The sequence below is a fragment of the Drosophila elegans genome, unplaced genomic scaffold (assembly GCF_018152505.1).
Source record: "Drosophila elegans isolate 14027-0461.03 unplaced genomic scaffold, ASM1815250v1 contig_208, whole genome shotgun sequence".
In the NCBI taxonomy this organism is placed as follows: Eukaryota; Metazoa; Arthropoda; class Insecta; order Diptera; family Drosophilidae; genus Drosophila; species Drosophila elegans.
The window spans coordinates 5,044,919-5,062,268 of record NW_024545578.1 but is presented as its reverse complement, the minus strand read 5'-3'; the positions used below and the strand labels follow the sequence as shown (position 1 = coordinate 5,062,268).

The 17,350-nt window shown below is 39.5% G+C and overlaps 2 protein-coding genes across 4 annotated transcripts; one reads left to right on the top strand and one right to left on the bottom strand.

The window, feature by feature from the left end:
* Window positions 1-1,022: 1,022 nt before the first annotated feature.
* LOC108145673 (NGFI-A-binding protein homolog) lies at window positions 1,023-9,719 on the top strand. 2 transcript variants are annotated; one of them, XM_017271227.2, is made up of 6 exons: window positions 1,023-1,460; window positions 5,968-6,240; window positions 6,717-7,618; window positions 8,583-8,674; window positions 9,126-9,201; window positions 9,287-9,719. In XM_017271227.2, exons 1-6 carry the CDS (start codon window positions 1,115-1,117, stop codon window positions 9,527-9,529), a joined length of 1,932 nt encoding a protein of 643 aa, XP_017126716.1. In that variant the 5' UTR covers window positions 1,023-1,114; the 3' UTR covers window positions 9,530-9,719. The 2 variants fall into 2 exon arrangements, with proteins under 2 accessions (XP_017126716.1, XP_017126717.1); XM_017271228.2 differs by having other exon boundaries at window positions 9,126-9,205; window positions 9,287-9,405.
* Window positions 9,720-11,938: 2,219 nt separating this feature from the next.
* On the bottom strand, window positions 11,939-16,530 carry LOC108146438 (venom protease). Of its 2 annotated transcripts, XM_017272442.2 has the most exons (6): window positions 16,229-16,527; window positions 14,763-14,932; window positions 14,441-14,693; window positions 13,188-13,581; window positions 13,051-13,126; window positions 11,939-12,543 (listed from the first exon to the last, which is right to left on the bottom strand). In XM_017272442.2, the coding sequence occupies exons 1-6, from the start codon at window positions 16,323-16,325 to the stop codon at window positions 12,016-12,018; spliced, it is 1,518 nt and encodes a 505-aa protein (XP_017127931.1). In that variant the 5' UTR covers window positions 16,326-16,527; the 3' UTR covers window positions 11,939-12,015. The 2 variants fall into 2 exon arrangements, with proteins under 2 accessions (XP_017127931.1, XP_041564374.1); XM_041708440.1 differs by lacking the exon at window positions 14,763-14,932 and having other exon boundaries at window positions 14,441-14,656; window positions 16,229-16,530.
* Between the last annotated feature and the right edge of the window lie 820 nt (window positions 16,531-17,350).

The following is a 17,350-nucleotide window of genomic DNA, read 5'->3' as shown; positions in this document are numbered from 1 at the left end:
TATAATGATTTCTTTGAATTTGGGAGGGGCCTGTAAAGAGGTTTTGCTATCTTGGCTTCATTATTTTCAAATATATCCAAACTAAAAAAATATTAAAATAATTCTAACTTAAAATCTAAGTCTTGATCTAGACTCAAGAAAGAAATCAAGAAATTTGATTTTTAAATGTCAACTTCAGGAAAACCCAATCAACTTTTGGCGGAAAAAGTATTCAAATGTTTTATTAAAAAAAAATGTTCAGTTGCGTAATGAATTGTTTGACATGAGAAAAAGGTTATGCAACCTTCGTAATCCTTTTTTTTTTTTGCTTAAAAATTAATGCACATCTTGCATTTGATGAAATTTAAATATTCCCAGCAGATTTAACGGAAGTTTTACCAAAAAAAAATAGCGTCTTTAAAAAGGATCTCCTGAGAAGGCACCTAAAACTGCCGCGATCTTTGAGTGATTCTCAAGAGGCGGAGCACAAAAACTCACCGAAAACCACTCAACTTGAAAAGAGAGAGAAAAAGATTGCACTCTAATAAGAGAATCGTGGGCATCTGCAGATAAAAAGTAACCCCCGAGTGGAAACAGGGAAGCCAATGTCCTACGTCCCTCATTCCCCCTCCAATTTGTTTTGTTTTGCTTTGCTTTTTATCCCTGATTTTAACCCTTTTCGTCAGCATAATTCTGCCCAGCTGAAAGAAAACGAAAGCGTTCAACACTCGGGTGGTCTTCGGGCGAACTTCGGGTGGATTCGTGGCTTGGCTTCGGCCGCTTCTGAAAAAGGGTTCCCGAGATGTCCGTTCTGGGGTTCGAGAACAGAAGTTCCTCTGGCCTCGAGCTGAGCGGATCGCAAGAGATCGTTGAAAACTACCGCGCATCTCGTTATTGCATTCTTCTGTTACATTCTCCTGCGAGAAAATATAACTATTAATAATATCTAGTGTAGTTAAGCGTAGCTTGTAGTACTCACCCGATCCACGATCCTCGATCCTTGATCTTTGATTCCCGATCCTAGTTTGCATGCATTTCGTATTGGTTCTGTGTGTTTGTGCCTGGTTTTTGTTCGTCTATCGTACAAGTCGCGTACATTTAATTCGGCATTGTGTACAATTAACTTGTGACCGAAATGGAGGCCAATTCGAATCCCACCACTCCCACGACGGCGGTGGCCACCACCACATCCACATCCAGTCCATCGCCAGCTGCCAGCACCAGCAGCAAAGGACACAGTCAAGCCGCCTCCAGTTGCTCCGCATCCGCATCTGTATCCGCATCTGCATCCGCATCCGCCACACAGTCACAACTGCTGACCACCAGTTTAGAAATGGCCAAGGCGGAAGATCTGTACAACCTGTCTTTGGCCAGTGGATTATCCGAGGGCCAGAGATCGTTGTCAGGTGCTCCGTCGGCCTCATCCAGTCCCATTATGAGTCCGCAGGGCAAGATCTTCGGAAGGAATGCGAATGGAACAAGTGAGTAGCATATATAATAATATCAGTGTTTATTTAAAAGGGTTAAGAAAAGGGTTCCCAAGTTCAAAACAAATCATTATCAAATAGGGATTAAGAAGTACAAAAAAATTAACTATAACATTAGGTACAGTTCTGGACAGAAATTTAAGTACAATTTTTGTTTTGGTAAGCAATAGATTTTATGATGGTTAAATCAGGGCATAGTAATCCAATTATTGAATAATGTTGTGGTTAGAATTAAAAGGTTAAAAAAGGAATTTCTTAAACCAATTTAAGCTTAGAATTCTAAAAGTGCCAACCAATATAAGCACCAGTTGGGTTTCCAGTGGCTTAGTCCGTTTTTGGTTTACAGAAAACAAAAAGCCGATGTTAATTGCACTTTGATATCTACATCAAAGATACAACGATTTCTAAGGACATATTTTTTTTAAATATTATACATTTTTTAAATTGTTTTATGTAGGTACCAAAATGTATTCATGCAGTTTTGAATTTAATCAAGCTTCATAAGCTCATTTTTGGAAGTGGCTTCAATTATATGATAGATTTTTTAGAGCAAGCCTAACAAAAATATTAACTTAAGGTCTCTGCTCAAAATGCTGGGCATACTTTAGACCTTAAAAAAATCCACCACCATTTGATGACTGTAATGCATTTCCATTCAGGTTTCAAAGACAACCATATAAACCAAATATATACGTTATTAAGCAGTGCAGATGTATCCTAAAATTCAACTGTTATTGTGCCCAATCCTGATCCTTCGACCGCATCAAATCCTTTATAAAGCTTCCCTGCAACCAAACAAATCTCCTCCAGCCACATGCTGCAATTTTCGCGCTCTTTTCTCGAGCTTCCATTGTTTGTCACCATTATGTAACGGAAAACGCTTGGAACCCAAGAAGCTTGTCCCTGTGTTCTAAGGTTCCTTCTCCTCTGACAACAAAGGCTGCTGAATTGTTGCCTTTGCTGGGCAATTTAATTTCTTAAAAAAATAGCGGATCCTGTTCCGGTTTCCATTTCCTTGGTGCCCAATTGCTCGGGGTGTCTTGTTTTGCATAACTGCTCAAGGTCTGGGATTTCTTTTAGGCCGCAATGGCAGACTTCATCCAATGAGGTGTGCCCAAGACCCAGGTAAGATGCCTTTTCCTAGGCAGCCGTTAGATCAACCGCGTGATGATAGGTTCTGTCTTAGGGGTGACAGGCAAAAACTTGGAATTGAAGCGGAAAAAAAACTCACCCCAAGCGATGAGGGTAGTAAAATATTTCCATAAATCTCGGTTTGGAAAGAGAGTCGACCAACGAGAAGAGTTCTCGTTGGAAAAATGTTCAACCTCCGGAAAAAAATGTCGCCACACAGGAAAAAATATTATTAATAGGGTGAGATTTGACTCAAAAGGTTTTTTTATTTACCTAAAATTGTTCACCTTTTCAATAAAAGTATTGGATTATTTTAACATATAATTTATAAAAATGTCACAATTTCATGAAATATTCTATCTTTGTACTAGTAACCGAAATAATATATTCCTTTTTATAATTGTTGGAAAGCCCACATGAAAACGAAGTTAATAATATGTAAACAGGGACTTTAATCATCTTAAATTTATTAGATTAAGATCGTAATGAGCCCTAAATGCAATGCATTTTAAAATTGAATAGGCATTATTCTTTCGCTGTGCAGGTTATGGTTATGGTCCGTCTGCTGGGGCCATTGGCCATTGGCACGTACGGGCCAAGTTATTGCCACCAATGGAATTTTGATCGACAAGAATTTGGTCGTTGAAAAAGTTGGCTTTTAATTTATCGTTGTATATGAGAAATAGTTTCGGTTACTTGCCCATTGCCGATGACGAGTTATAGGGTAGTAGGAAGGGGGAAAGGGGAAAAGGAGGACTCAGACCCAGAACCCAGTCAGTCCCGAGTCCCAGGTTCCAGGTTCCGATTCCAGGTCCAACTCTTCTCCAAGTCAAAGTCTGCAAAGTCCGGCGTCTACTTTTTGCCCATAATCGAAGCGATCGCACGATTGACTGCTCCGCTCCATACGCACACATTAGCCCCCTCACAAACACAAGGGCACTCACACGCATATTCTGAATGCACTCGAAAAAAATTTGTTAATTTTAAAAAAAAGAACTAACAAAAGTACGATACGCGCATATAGCTATAACCTCCCTTATTTCTTATTTAATAAAACAAACAAAACAAATAAACACTTTGAGATGGTTTATAAATAGAAAAGTTTTATAGCCATTTTTAATCTGATAAGAAAACAATTCCTAAGGCGCCGAATAATTAAATTTATTTACTTAAATAGAACAATTTGAAAACAAATGAAATAAATAAAATAAAATATATTTATCTGATCCCATAATTGCCAAAAGACGAAATATTTTTTCTGCGTGCCGATCCTGCTGCCTGTTCGCGGTTTTCCGTTTTCTGCTCCTGGCTGCTTGGGCAGCTGCTTGGTATGTGGCGTCGAATGTCATTATTGCTGCCAAGTGCCAACTAAAAAGTTACTGCAGTTAATTTTTTGTCCATCTTTACCATTTGCCGTTCGCATAAAAACAGCATATTTAGCAAATGACAACAACAGCAGCGGTCCAAGCATTGGTAGTGGGCAAAAAAAAGTAAAAAAAACCCGCAAATTAAATAAATAAAAAATCAGCAACAATCCGCAGAAGCAGCGGAGCTGGAGCAGCCACAACAAAGTGTCCCCAGTTCCCGAACCCTCCACCTCCTACCGATCCTCCGATCTGGCGATCTTTCGATCCTCCCTGCCCGGCATTATTTGTGTATTGAAATCACGTCTCATTTATTTATTGCTGCCACCGTATGCCCCTCGCACTCGATTCTCGATCCTCTTTCCCCAGACTCCCGACTTACGCAGGTTTGCGTTAAATACCCAAGTTAAGATGAGGGAGTGCGACGACAAGTGGTCGCATAGAAAAGAAGAACATTAACCCTCCAGAGGGCATTTTATGATAGGTTATATTATTAGTTCTTAAAACAAAAAAATACCAAAAGTAGTAAGACAATTTTAAACATCCCAGACTCTATTCTCCATAAACTAAATATAAAAACTTAAAACTAAAAAAAAAAAAAAATTATAAAAAAAATTATTTTCCTTACACCTTTTATGAGCTTTACCATTTGGGGTGTCAGTTTATTTTAAACCTTATTTAGGGAGTAAAGGTAAATACTTTTTAGACTTTTCCCGTAAATTGTATAACAAACTTTCACCAAGGCTTACAAGTGGCAAAAAAAAAACTTTACAATCTACTAAAACGAGTTAAACTTACAACCTCGTCACTTGTTTACTAGATTAAGCCGGCATTTATAATTACTTTTAAGTCTCTAATACAGTTGACACTAATTTCACAACTTTCAAGTCCAAGTGAGTGGCCTGATATTTCAGTTTTCAAACTATTTATGATATACCCAATTAAGCGGCTAAGAATGCGAATTATTCTTGGGCCCGGGCCATAAATCGTAACAACCCCATGGCGCGGAGCGTGGGTTAATGGCGCGAAGTGCTCTGCGCATCCTTGGTGTTGGACGTTACGTTGGTGGATGCGCTCTGTGGCTTTCAGTAGTTGGCCAAAGGCAGCGAAAAATAAATAAAAAAAAAAAACAGAAATACAAACAAACCAGTGGAGGATGGCCATCGATGTACGCGGCTTTTTCTGCCCAGAGTTTGTTATAATTTAGCTCGGCCAGCTAGCTAGCTCGTTTTTCTATTAATTAAAGCCGGCTGGAGACGATGATGTCGCCGCCGCCTGAAATATTCTCACATAATTATTTACGATTTGACATAATCATCATCCTCGTCATCGGCGTCGTCCATTTAGAGCTGTGCTGCCATAACAGTAACAGCCTCGTCGATCGGGGGATTCATTAGTATGAGCAATAAATCGCTGCCTAGTCTTGTATGATTTCCTCTGAATTTCGTTGTATTCTATATAAATATATATTTCACACGATCTTTCCATTTTTTTTTTTTGGCCAAAAATCGAAAGTGATAAAACCAAAAAAAAAAAAAAAATGGAATAGAAGTAGAATAGAAACCAGATTAAAATGATCCTGGCAATCCTTGACGACGTCTTGCCGCATGCGTGACGTATTTCTAACGAGTTTCGCCGACTCAAATCGGATCGTATCGTATGGGATCCTTGTGGTCCCTTCGCAAAAGGGGTTGAACCACCATGCTTATGCAGATGAGTTGGTTCCCAGCTCTTGCCTCATCCTTTTTGTATGCTTTTCGAGTTTTTTTTTTTTTGCTTTTCGCTGGCTCTGAAGGAAAAAAGGGTTCAGGGTCCAGACGTCCGTCGAGTTTTTTTCTTTTTTTTTTTTTGGGTAAAAAGCGAATTTAATTAAAATTTTTTTCTTATAGCCTGACAGCATTGTGAGAACGTCGCAGGCCAGAACTTAATAAATATCATTTTTTTTTTTAGCGAAAGTTTTTTAGGCCTGTTCTTGACTGTGTTTTTTTCTGTCGTGTCTTTTTCAGTGATCACCACATCGCGACCGGGCAACGAGGCGGAGGTGCAACTCTACCGGGTGCTCCAGCGGGCCAGTCTGCTGGCCTACTACGATACACTGCTCGAAATGGGCGGCGACGATGTGCAGCAGCTGTACGACGCCGGCGAGGAGGAGTTCCTCGAGATCATGGCCCTGGTGGGCATGGCCTCCAAGCCGCTCCACGTCCGCCGTCTGCAGAAGGCGCTGCACGAGTGGGCCAACAATCCGGGCCTCTTCCAGGGTCCCCTGCTGCCACACTTGGGTAAGGATCATATTTGCACTATAAGGGTTTGCTCTTGGAGCCATCCAGTCTATACAAAAAAAGACTTAAGATATCTTTCGCAAATAAAAACATATAAAAGTTTTATTCTTATCATTAATGTATGTACTTACATTTTTACTAATTTTTTAATGCTCGTATTATGCTTGTTCTTAAAAGATTAATTTAAAAAAAAATACTTAAATAACTTGACAATTTATAGTTATCAAATCTGAGTATTAGTTACTTAAAAGTTTTTATGATATCTTTTGATCAAAACCTTTCTCTTACTTTCAATTTTACTATTGTGTTTCTATATTATTATTGTACTAATATATATTCAAAAATATACAACTTTTCAAAAAAAAAAGAAAAATATTTTAGGAAACTTCTTAATTTTTAAAAATTGTATATTATTTTTGTTCATTTAATCCTTGCTTCTCTTGAGAATATTTTTATTAACAATTTGCTATTTACAGGTCTTTGCGAAACGCCACCCAAGCCGGCGTTGGTCTTCAATCCGGACACCACTCCCGCCCTGCCCCGCCAGAAGTTTCCCTCTTTCAATGCCTCCTCCGGTTCCAGCTTCCAGCCCTCGCCGGTTCCACCGGCTGCCCCACTGCCCACTTCCGCATCCACTGTTCCGGCATCCACGGCGGCTCTGATCACCCAGATCAGTTGTCCCTCGGTGCCGTCGGTGGCCATGCCCCTGGTCCTGCCCCCCACCAACCCGCTGACGAGTAGTCCGCATGCCGTCGTTAACAATTGTAGCCTACCGGCTAGCACCGCCCACCAGGTGTCCTCCAGTTCGCCCCAGCTCACTCCCGTCCTCACCGAGATGCAGATCCAGCGGATAACGATGTGCGCGGACAAGATCGGGAGGCAGCTGCCGCAGCGGGAGCCGCGAGCCCAGACCACCAGGAAGCGGACCACCCGGGAACTGGAGCAGGTGATCGCCATGGGGGAACAGGATCCGCGGCGCATGGACGAGATCCGTAAGTACTCGGCCATCTATGGGCGATTCGATTGCAAGAGGCGGCCGGAGAAGCCGCTCACTCTGCACGAGGTGTGCGTCAATGAGGCGGCTGCCCAGTTGTGCCGCAATCCCCAGACCATCTGGCTGCTCACCCGTCGCGATGAGCTCTTCCCCCTGGCCCGGCAGATCGTCAAGGATGCCGGCTTTGGCCATTCCGCCAGCATTGCCCGGTACGGTGGTCTGCTCACCCAGCTGCCCAGCTCACAGGGATCGGGTGGATTGGGGGGCGGAGGACGTGGTCCTGGCGACACCGACTGCGAGTCCAGTGACGCCGCCACTGTGCCGTCCAAGCGGCAGCGACTCTCCTCCACGGAGGCCAACCAGCTGCCACTTGACTTGAACAGGGTAAGGAAGCTAGATCCCGTAGAGCCGTAGGTTCATCGCCCATGGTGCAGTGCTTCCGCTACAGCTACAGCTACAGCTTTGCTTCAGAGTCCTCCGGACTCCGGAGGAGCTCCCTGTTAACCCAAAAATTTGCCTTGCAGCTTTCGCGATCGCCAGAACACAATATACTAATCCTGGTCGAGAGGTTCTTTTCAGAATATCTTGACCTGTGGAAGGGGATCCAAGTTCAAATTATAGTATTGTTTCCGTAGATATCTAGTCTCTTACTTATATATAATCCTAAAGTTACTAAACTAATGTAGAGCTATATTATCCTAAATTTACTAAACTAATGTAGAGCTATTCTTACACATAAATTTCTCCTCAATTTCTATTTCAAACTTCTATAGATTAACTACATGGTCTTAAAGGCCCTTTAAAGTAATATACAAAAAATAATAGAAAAATCTGAAGAAATCATCACAATTTCTTAAAGATTTTGTAGTCATTTATTAAAACGTAAAATATACAAAACTAATCCCTTAGTATTTAAAACTAATTTACTAATTTGGTATTATTAGCATGATTTTAATATATTCTTATATGGTTGTGTTTCCAGTACTGTTTTTGTTGATATTTGATATTTGATATATTTACTAACCCTTAATTTACCTTTAACAACTAACCCCTAACTCTAAATTATAGTTGAATTTTTAAAATTTTTTAAAATCAAGTTATTTAGTCAGTATTCGTTTTGCAATATATTCTTGTACCTTTTCCCATTGTTGAGTCAATAAATAAATCCTACAAAATTTGCCAAAACCAACGATCCACGTGTCTTCTTCCTTGGCCTCCAAAAACACATCTTTCCACGCATATCTGCCTTCTTGCCTCGCTTAGCTTCCATTTGGCTTCCACTTGGCTTCCTTCAGAACGAGAGACTCTAATCCCTGATCTTGTTGATAAATCCCACCAATAAATAAAGGAAGCTGTCGAGGACTCGCGCTACAATCTGTTTGCCATGTACCAAAAGTTTGCCAAGCCGCCGTTCGACCTTACGGAAATTGCCAAGTTCTCGTGAGTATGAAGATCAAACAATTACATATATGCCAATGTTTATAAATTTATTAGCTTGATTCAAGCCTTACAAATACATATTTGAATTTAAATGAACTTGTGCTCTATAGTTACACTCTTAAAACCCCTAATAACCAAAATCTGTTGCAAAGTTTTTTAGTACTTTTTAACTAAATGTCCTAAAAGAGCGTCTTAATACTCTTTACGTTAGTTTGATGTTAAATTTCTATCCATTAAATGTGTATTTTGATACCAGCAATCTAAAACTTCAAAAATAAATTTGACGTGTTCTTTAATATAAAGCACAACATTATATCTATATTATATTTGATAATCACAGCTAAAAATTAAGTATTTAAAATTTTCTGCAATAAAAAAGTACAACCAAATGATCTGAATATTGTTAATTGTTAATTCCACTAAAATTATTTTTAAATTCCTTTTTTTCCAGACTTGGCAAGGCGGCTGACTATGAGGACAATGATTCGCGCTTCTCGTTCAGCAACTCCAGTTCGCCGACCATGCCAGTGAGTATGTGTTGGAGCTCTTGGAGGGCACTTCGTTGCCCGGGAAAAGCCTAAGGATTAAAGAAAATTTGTGTTTCCCCCACAGACGCCCTGCAATGGAATGGAAAGTGAGCGATCGCCCAGTTCCCCGCAGATGGAGCCCTCATCGCCGCCCCGTGAATCCGTGGACTTGAGTGGCACCTCCTCCAATCCAGCTCTCAGTGGGGTTCAGGTCATATCCGCGGCGGGGGACAACATCATTGCGGTGGCCAATCCCGCCCTGGCACTCAGTCCCACTTTGAACGAGGTGCTGTCGCTCAAGAGGAACGCCGCTTCACCAGAGGCCTAGCTGGAGAGGATCGGGTGGATGGGGCGGGGGAGGGCCATAAGTAGTGGCAGATTTGGATACCCAAATCGTTTCAATTCCAGTGCAATTCAATAAGTTTAGATGCGTCTAAGTAAGAATTTGTTTAAGAAGCATTAAGTCAAATAGTTTGTAGTCTCTGTGATCTATTCTAAACACTGTAATAAAATCATTATTTATCCATCAATAAAAAGTTCTAATATTGTTAACAACAAAATTCTAAAACTGTTTTATTTATTTATGCGTTAATTTGTGTACAGTTAAAAAACTACATATGGAACAACAGATAAGAAAGTGCATTTTTAGTTTTAAGCTGTATTTTACTATAAATTACTATGAACGGCACGCTGCAATTGAAAATGGTTTTGTAGTCAAACAATTTAAATACCTGACTGAAGCGGTCCGAACGAACGTTAAATCAATTTTCGACACTACATTTTATATCAGAAATTTTGTATGTTGGTGCGATCGTCACGAATTTTTTATTTCGTTAAGGCCTGTTTAATATTAAAATTGAATTCTGATAATTCTCTAGATAAAACAGGTATAGATCAAATTTTTATTACAATCTTTAAGATGTCTAAAAGTTCTGCATACAACAATTTTACAAAACAATAAAGAAAGAAAGACATGTTGAAGAGAAAGCGATAATTTATTTTAAATAATATAACCAAATGGATATGTACTTAAGAGCTATAAAATAAAGTCTTATTTAACTCCTGCCTCACACAAAAGAAAACGAGCAGTTAAATATAACGTGGCGAAGAACAAAACCAGACAATTGCCCTCATTGATCATGGCAAATTGAAAGATCATCGAGATCATAGATCACAATTGCACCCATTGATATGATGACGGATTGTGTTTACATTTGCGATTGTGGGCAATTCCTTTGTGCGCCCTTTTGACGCCGCCAAAAAGGTAAGATCCTGGCAAAACTCCCTCCGATCCTTGCGAACCCTTGCGAATATTTTCGGGATTTCGACGATAAAGATGTCTAAGCTGGGAATCGGGTAATGAGGAAATTAACACCCTTGTGTGGCATCGGCTTTGGTATGCAAATGTTTGCCAAAATCCTGGGGCATGCAAATTTACTTGCCATTATTGATGATGATGATGATGATGATCGGATCGATATACTTTCGCTGTTGTGATTGCATATTAATTGTTATAAGATCAGAGAATGACATTTCGGGGTATGCAGTTTAATGAACTCTCTCTCTCTCGGTTTATGAGCACTAAATCATCTGCCAGATGCGATTTGAATCTTAAAGGAAGGCCGACCATGTGGCCACAAATGCGCGGGAGGCGTTTTGACTACAAAAAGGATTCGTCTTGCTTTGTACTACGGCATTTGATTTGTTCATCTGCTGCGTGGAGCAAGAAAGAGAATAGAAAAGAAAGCGAGTGAGATTGGGGGAAAGTAACCCTTTGTTCTGCTTCAGGAGATGGCGCCCTAGTGATACCTTGAACATTGGACTACTTCTGTCCCTGAGGTATGCAAATCCGCTTGTGGCTGCCGCAGCAATTAAAATGCAGTTCATGTCCAGGGACGCAAGCTGCCTTCTTTCCCCGCATTTACATAACACATAACCCTGCCTGCACCCAAGACGCGATCATTACCAGAATGATTGATGGGCGTCTTGCGCTTGATTTGCATAAGATGCTGTAACCCTAAAAGGGATCTTGCTGCTGCCGTTGGGCAGGCATCGCATTCAGGGATTAGACATCCTGAGAACAAAGCAAGGAGTGTCAATATTTGCACTCAAGATAGCCAACGCTCAGTACTGGCATTAGAAATAGTTGAGGCTAATATAGAATATCTACTGGCCAAATGTAATATTGTTTAAGCCAATGAAATGTAAGATTTAATTGGAATTTTGTATTTGATTTGTTTTGCGGTGATCAAAGTTGTAGTGAAGGGGATCATCTTTAACAGTTAGATATATAAATTAATATTTTGTCAAAGATTTTATAAAAATATGAATGTTTGCCCAATTGGGAAATTAAATTTTGTATTTGCAAATACCCAAAAAGTAAAGGTCATTGTTTGGTTTTAAAAAAACCCCATTTATTTTATCAAAAAGGCTAAATTTGAATTTTTTAAATAGGTATGAACATTTTTAGAAAAATAGTAGTTTTTAAGTTATTTTGGTATACGCAACGGGTTCTTTATTTTTAAGGATTTTATCTTTGTCAATTTTCTTTGAATCGACTTGAAATTTTAAATAGTTTTATTTCAAAAATATGCAAACAAAAAATATAATAACTTTTAACTTTATTTTCAAATCAATTTAAAAAAAAGAGAAATGAAAAACCAAAAAAATGCTTTTAATTATTTTATTTATAAGGTTTAAAGCTAGCTTATTTTTAAGTTCATGGAAGCCCATTGTGTTGGTTTTAGAATATCAATCGTTTTATTCCGACTACAGATTTATTTTGATAAGATTAGTTTGGCTTAAGATGGCAACTTAGGGCGTCTGCTGGACCTGGCTGATGATCCAGTCCATGAAGTACTGTGTGCTGGAGTAAACCCCTGGCACATTCGGACGGGCACAGCCGATGCCGTAGGACACCACGCCGATCAGGTAGAAGTGCTGTCTGCCCTCGTACGGTTCCGGCACCATCAGTGGTCCGCCGGAGTCGCCCTGGCACGTATCCTTGCCGCCGGTCAAAACTCCGGCGCAGATGACGGCGCTGTCGAACTGATCGGCCGAGAAGTAGCGCTTCTCCTTCGCATAACTCTGCTGGCACACCGCATTGTCGTAGACGGGAATCTGGAGTTCATTGAGCACGGTGGCCGACTGACCGCCCTCCATTGTCCTGCCCCATCCGGCGACGAAGGGCATGTAGTCCACGTAGGACTTCTGGCGCAGAGCGGCCGTGTGCGGCAGGCAGATGGGCGAGATCTTGCTGGTGAACTCCACATTACGCTCCAAGTACAGGATGGCCATGTCACTGCGTCCATTTTTACGATTGTACTCAGGATGGGCCACGTACTGAAGGGAAAAATTTTAGGTTATTCCAACAAAAAAGTAATTTTAAAGCTCATGTATTTTATAGGGCATTAAAAAAAATCAAAAAAAGCAATAATCAATTATAACAGCAATTAAAAAAAAAACCTTTAAAGATTTTAGATCTCATATAATTTTAAGGAATACAAATAAATATTTGGAACATTATAAATACGATTTCAAAAATCTCCTTTAAGCTTTGTTTATTTTCATTTACTTGTAAATGACTTCGATGTTTGTTAGTTCTTAATAAAATTTGGTATTTAAGGTAGAATGTGGAATGTATTCTTTTCAGTTTAAAAGTCTTATTGCTTTTTGGGCTTAGAACGACTTTCTTAATGCAAAACGAATTTAAATTTTTTAGTTACAATACAATTGACTGACTTTTTCAATTTACAATATTTAATTATAAAAAAAAATCTGTAATTTTCTTTTGGAACGTGAAATATAAAAACAAAATATATATTTTAAAATTCTCAAACTATGACTTACCCTAGCAATCTTAATATCCACATGGGGAGTCTCCGTGTTCGTGGACAGATCATGTTCTCCCAAACGCACAAATTGCCTGGAAATGAAAAAAGGATCAGACTAAAACATAGATCATTGAGAAAAAAATATGCACTCACAGATCACCCCTGATGCAATGGGCCGCAGTGAGTACGTGTCTGGCGGTGATCAGGGTTCCGCCGCACTTGAACGGCGACGAGGAGGCGTCATCATATCCAAGTAGTGCTATCCATGGCCACGCCCCTTTGCGGCTCACCTCACCGCCCACGATCTTCTTGTAGTAGCCGACCGTATAGCCACATCCCTCCTCCACATTCAACAGCCGACGAGGCACTTCGTCCGAGTTCTTGATCAGAACGGGAGGCGGAGTGGTGACCGTCTGTCCGTTGGGACAGCACACCCGGGTGCCCTGGTTGCCACAAATCACTCTGGAGGCACGCAGGAAATTGGAAAAGGTCTCATCCCGCTGCTTTACCAGCAGTTCATTCAACAGCGAAGCACATTCCTTGAGTTCTAAATGGGTTAAGAATATTTAATAAGTTACGCGTGAGAACAAATGTACACAGAAAATTTGTTTAAAAAATTTGGAAAAATTCAGATAAATCTACTTTAAGTGTAATTTGGCTTTTTCTCTGTTAATCCTTATCTTGAATTATCTTAAAATTTTATCCTTAAAAGATTAATATTCGAAGTATATTAAAATCGAATTCTAGTTCAAATCAAATAATTGATTTTTTTTTTGTGTTACTTAGTTAACTAATTTTATAATAAAAATAACTCCAGAGAACAATCGTGATTTGGTTGGCGCCATCTGCCGAACTGCAGGGTCAACACTACAAGCTAAGAGCGAGAAGTAAATGTCAAATGTATTATAACTTCCAAAATAATGATTCGATTTCTATAATTTTTGGTGCATCGATAGCTATTGACCGAATGACCACATATCGCCTAATAACCGGCCTATGCCGTTTCTTAGTTTCACATGACAAAGTAGACACAACTAGAATCTGCATGTTAATTACAAAGACCTGACTTATAAAGTTAGATCACAAGATGGACATTGAATGAGATCAAGAACATATAATTATATATATTTTTCTGTACGTGTTGCACAATTCAATATACACTTTTACTATTCAAATAACGGGTTTAAACATAGAGTACTTTCCAAAAAAAAACTGGTTACTACTTATGAAAAGTGTACGTGTTTGGTACTTGTTTTCTCGAATAATAAGTAATTTTAGTTAAACCAAATGATATTTGAAATAAAAACTTAAAGTCATAAAGTTGATAACCAAAACGTGTATGCATATATTGATAAAAAAAACTCTCTACCTTTAAATTTAACTTTGTGCAAATAAAGAAAACTCACCCACACAATTTCCGGGTTTGGTGTCTGGTCCTCGGCACAAGGGTCCCCGTTGATCCACCAGTGGCGCCGATGAGGTGATCGGTAGAGAAGCTGGAGTGGTCGTCGTGGTCGAGGTGGTCGTCGTAGTTGTTCTCGGGATAGTTATCAGAAAGTCATTATCGTTCACTTCGGGCGGAGGCGGTGGCGCTGTGGGAAAGAAGGGGTTCGGAGGTCGCTCTGTGACCTGGTCATATCTGGGTTCAGTGCAGCAGATCTACGTAGGAGACAGGCAGGGCAAAGCTTAGAAAGGATGGAAAGTGAGGGGAGGAGGATGTGTCCCTACCACCGGATCCCCGTTGATGTTGCGGGTGCCACAGCTGCGCTGCAGGGCGATCACATAGCGCTGGGCCCGATCCCTGTTGGTGGTCCTGAAGATGTTCACCACCTGGGGGCAGTAGGTCAGGGTCACGCAACTTCCATAGTAGTTCTCGGGGGTGATGCAGTTCTGGCGAACTTGACAGAAACAAAAAGTTGGCTCACTTTATTAACTTTCCTCGTACAGTTTTTGCATACATTTAATAATTACTTCAATTGGTTTTTGGATCGAATTATAATTAACTCATTTCTAATAAAAACATTAAACTTAACTTTTGTTAGAGACAATTATAATTTAACAACATTTTATTTAAATTAATTAAATGTATAAATCTTCAATTTAATTTGATTGTCTTAAAAAATGTCCATTCCTTTTTCATGAGTGATAAACGATTTAACAAATGGTCAAACCTTAAGATGAATCACTTATAGTAATGGGGGATTTAATTATGTTCTTCACACCTCTAACAAAGCCAAAACTCTACAATGAGCAAGAACACATAAACCTACACTAAAATCCGCACTGTCAAAGCAGTAATTCTCTATTGTTATACTCAAAAGCCTCAAAAAAATATATACAAAATGATTTTGTCTTTGTTTAAAATGGTTTTTTAAAATTCAAAGCAATTTTGTAGTCATACTTTGTATGTGCTTTGTTTATGTTGGCTTGAATGCCATAAATGGTGGCCGAACCTAACAAAACAAAAACGCTTTCCAATGGGATGCATGTTAAAGTATTGAGAAGCAGGCAAAAAGTCAAAGTAATTAGTATTAATTAAGAAAGATTTACATTGACATTACAACTATATAAAAATGTCTAAGAACTTTCTACTTTGTAATGACAACGAAATAAACTCTAAGAGAAAACTCTATTTTAACAATCACTTGTGTAAGTCCCAAAGTTTTTAGATTGGCGTAACGGCGGGTGCTGGTCAAGCCAGTTATTGGCGTCTATAGCTCAAAAATGACGAGTACCGGTCACTCCCGATAAAGGGAACGCCCCGCGGGTAATAAACACCTGATCGAGTCGGTGTCCGAGACGAAGTCCGACCTTGGTGACTGGTTTTGCTGAACTGGAATTGAACTCGAACACAATGGGCCAACAAATTTGGCTGTTCACAACACGGGATTATTCATTATTTGGCAGCGCTAATACAAATTGCCGCCTTTGGCCGGCTGTCAAATCGAAAGACTTAGGCAACGAACTTGCCATTGAACTTGAAGATTTTGTTATATTTGTACCATCTGGGTTAAACTCATTTAAATGCGTGTTGATGTGTAGTTTATGGATTTGATTAAACTCCGAGATGCGTTGTTAATGGAACTGGTTTGTTGTTTGCTTAGACTTAAGTCGTAAACGTTCTACACAGATATTAGATAGAAATAGATATGGCGAAGCGGAAAGCTCTCGACTAATTAAGTGGCTCTGACTACCTTGCCGGCGCTGGTTGAACTGGGCATCGGTGGGTCTGGAGAGGAGTACGAGGGGCAGGAGTGTAATCACAGCACTAACACAGCACATCGACTTCATGGCGAGATCGATCTATTATATTTTTGTTCACTTATATATTTGTTCACTTATAATATGTATATATATATTTATCCGAGATATCGAGAACGGCGCGTTCTTCACCGTCCGGCGGGCGTTATCAAACTGAAAATTTTGGAGAAACGGAGAACCGGAGCCGCGGAAGCTTCTTCGGAGATTGCCGTGTGCGTCTTTTGTGGTGGCCTGCGTGACCAAAGCGTTCGCGTCTTCGATTCGGCTGAGCGAGCGGCATCCAGAGCCGAGCTTTATATGCAGCTTTCTCATCGGATCTGCCGATCTATAGCTCTCTCGTACACTGATAATAAATTGAATAATATAAATTAATACCTGCACCCAAAAAAAACATGAAAGATTAGTTTAAATAGGGGTATCTTGAAAACAAACTGCAGGCAGTATTAAACAATTAGTTTTAATTCAATAACTATTGATTAACAATAATTTCATTTCTATACCGAAGTGGCTAAATTATTTTTAAACCACATAAAATTTACTCTGCTACTTGCGTGGTATTAATTAATACTCATCTTATTGAAAATAAAATACTCATCTTATTGGTGGAAAATAAAGGATTTAAATTTGGTCCTTGGGTATGGCTATATGATATCTATTATATTTATGTTGAATATGGTTTTAATTTTAATTAAACATTTCATATTAAAAGGGTTCTACTTATTCCATAGGTATTATACTTAATTTAATTGAGTATAAAATTTTGCTATCAGTGTACGCTCTCTGGCCGTGAAAATGGATGCAATAGAGAGCATTCAGATGGGGTTCACAGCGGTGATTGCCTTCCAAGCACATTAATTAAGGTGGAAAAGGCACCGAATTCCCACATCAGATTAGGAAATGATTTTCCCAAGCAAGCCAGTCCGAAAATGGCAACAAATATTTATTTATTTTCATAGCAGCCTAATAACATGCATCAGTGGATTTGGTAATGGTATAGGACACAACCTGGCATTTGTTTCGGAATAGGGAATTTTCAATTTAGGCGTGAGTCAAAT

Excerpts from the sequence above, each read along its gene's own strand:
- LOC108145673 (XM_017271227.2), top strand. The coding sequence starts at position 1,115 with ATGGAGGCCAATTCGAATCCCACCACTCCCACGACGGCGGTGGCCACC. Across the intron at positions 8,675-9,125 it reads ACGGAAATTGCCAAGTTCTC|ACTTGGCAAGGCGGCTGACT; the intron begins GTGAGTATGAAG and ends CTTTTTTTCCAG. Across the intron at positions 9,202-9,286 it reads CCAGTTCGCCGACCATGCCA|ACGCCCTGCAATGGAATGGA; the intron begins GTGAGTATGTGT and ends TTTCCCCCACAG.
- LOC108146438 (XM_017272442.2), bottom strand. The coding sequence starts at position 16,325 with ATGAAGTCGATGTGCTGTGTTAGTGCTGTGATTACACTCCTGCCCCTC. Across the intron at positions 14,933-16,228 it reads GTTCAACCAGCGCCGGCAAG|TTCGCCAGAACTGCATCACC; the intron begins GTAGTCAGAGCC and ends GTTTCTGTCAAG. Across the intron at positions 12,544-13,050 it reads TGGATATTAAGATTGCTAGG|TACGTGGCCCATCCTGAGTA; the intron begins GTAAGTCATAGT and ends TTTTCCCTTCAG.